General features: G+C 36.6%; 1 protein-coding gene across 1 annotated transcript; it reads right to left on the bottom strand.

The window, feature by feature from the left end:
• Window positions 1-245: 245 nt before the first annotated feature.
• LOC143042862 (iduronate 2-sulfatase-like) lies at window positions 246-1,931 on the bottom strand. The gene has a single exon (XM_076215346.1). The coding sequence runs from the start codon at window positions 1,839-1,841 to the stop codon at window positions 315-317; it is 1,527 nt and encodes a 508-aa protein (XP_076071461.1). The 5' UTR covers window positions 1,842-1,931; the 3' UTR covers window positions 246-314.
• Window positions 1,932-2,078: the final 147 nt, after the last annotated feature.

The following is a 2,078-nucleotide window of genomic DNA, read 5'->3' on the forward strand; positions in this document are numbered from 1 at the left end:
TTTGCTAAAATAATTACTTCTCTTTAAAACTTGAATATACTTGTTTTATTTCTTTGTTGAGAACATGTACAAATACTATCCTTAGATAAATGATAGAATAAAAAATATATTTTATAGCTATATATGTTCTTCTGGAGATGATGATAACATTTGAGAAATATCCTTGAACAAATTAAGGGCAAAACTGAAGCGCGTAACGCCACGTCCATTACAATGAGCAATTACTTTTGTCACAAACAAGAACATGAAGAAAACAAAAGCTTTTTTTTTTATTTTTTAAAATAGTTTTGCCCGATATTTATTAGGTATGAGTTTCAACGTCCAAATCCATGTGATATTGCACTGCTTGGTAGTGTATCTCTCCATCCAGCACGTAGCTGTTGACTTAATTGCATTTTGATGTTAGATTGACTATGATAGTGGACTTTGTTGATATTTTCATGGGGGTCTACCTGATGATCGTATAGTTCAGCGTCAACAACAGTATTCCAGTCGGGTTTATAAGTAGGTTTATTGAATCTAACCCATTCTGTATATCTATAACGTTCAGTAGTAATTGTATATCCCATAATATCGTGGTGACTATGCCTACGCGGGTATTGAGAAAAGGATGCATTTTTCCATGCAATGTTTGGATTTTTGATAAGTGGAATAAGACTCTGTCCCTCGTGGCATACGGAAACAGTGGCAGAGTTTTCTGGACACAATGGGACTGGACTCACTCCAGCGGCTTCAACTAAAGTCGGAAATAAATCAACAAATTCTGTTAGTTTTTCACTCACAATACCTTTATCAGTCATGCCAGGTATCTTTACCATCATTGGAGCATGCGTATCTACGTTGAAGTTCGTGTGTTTTGCCCAAGCTCCGTGCTCACCTAGTTTCCATCCATGATCCCCAACAAATGACACTACAGTATTGCTGTCGAGTCCTAATCTAGAAAGCTCGGCTAACACATTACCTATTAAAGAATCTACCCAACTAACAGATGTATAGTAAGCACGACGAAGATTTATAACTGTAGCGTGTGGAAGAGTTGTATTAATGTCACCAGTGAAATTCGTATCCTTTATGTCTTGATAACTCCACAATTCATTAGAATGAGTCCAAGCAATTGTTGGCATTGATCTTGGCGCAAACTGATTATCCGGCAGATGGACGTCACTCCATGGGTAATTATGAATAAACGATTGAGGGAAAACAAATGGTAAATGTGGTCTATAAAATCCTACGGCTAAGAAAAATGGTTTGTGACCGGATTTTGCGGCCGGTGCGAGATGCTGCAAGGTGGAGATGGCATAATCAGCTATCTGTTTATCTACTAAAGGTTTGTCTTTTAACAATGAATCTGGAATGCCTTTCCAACTATGATTTGTATCCTCCCAATTATGATCTCCTCTCAAATATGGCAAACTCCATGATAAAGGATCGTTATTGTTAGAAGCAACGCCTGGATGATAAATTTTTCCCATTCCAGCAGTTTCATAACCTTTCGATTTGAAATATTGTGGAATCGTTGTAAAATTACCACCGACGCTTCTGAAATATGTGTGTAGATCATATACGTGTGTGGTATCTGGCCGTCTACCAGTCATAAATGATGCTCTACTTGGTGAACAAAGTGCTTGCTGAACGTATGCCCTTTTTAGAAGCAGACTTTTGGAGGCAAGGCCATCGATGTTAGGTGTATGCATCTGTGACTGACCTGATCCTGGGAAATATGGTCCATTATATGCTCCAAGCTGTGGTCTTAAATCATCCATCACGATGAATAAAACATTTTTCCTGCCTTTTGAAATTGCCAATATATTTAAAACGACAAATATCCATAACCCTTTCATTTTAGCTCAGTTCTTTATGCCAAGTTCAGATATTGATAGTTTATATAATAATAGTCAGATCATGGACTATATTAACCGATGAGCCTTGCAACATGTAAATGTATACATAAGAAATACTTAAGTTATTATCTCTACCACGTGTTCAAGTCTCACGATTCTGTGAACTATATGTACTTCAAAATGAGAATAAGAAATTGACATACTAATAGTTTATAACATCTTCACATTTTCACGTAT

This window comes from Mytilus galloprovincialis, chromosome 8, assembly GCF_965363235.1.
Source record: "Mytilus galloprovincialis chromosome 8, xbMytGall1.hap1.1, whole genome shotgun sequence".
Classification (NCBI taxonomy): domain Eukaryota; kingdom Metazoa; phylum Mollusca; class Bivalvia; order Mytilida; family Mytilidae; genus Mytilus; species Mytilus galloprovincialis.

Bases quoted from the DNA above. Each gene is read 5' to 3' on its own strand.
- LOC143042862 (XM_076215346.1), bottom strand. From the start codon at position 1,841: ATGAAAGGGTTATGGATATTTGTCGTTTTAAATATATTGGCAATTTCA.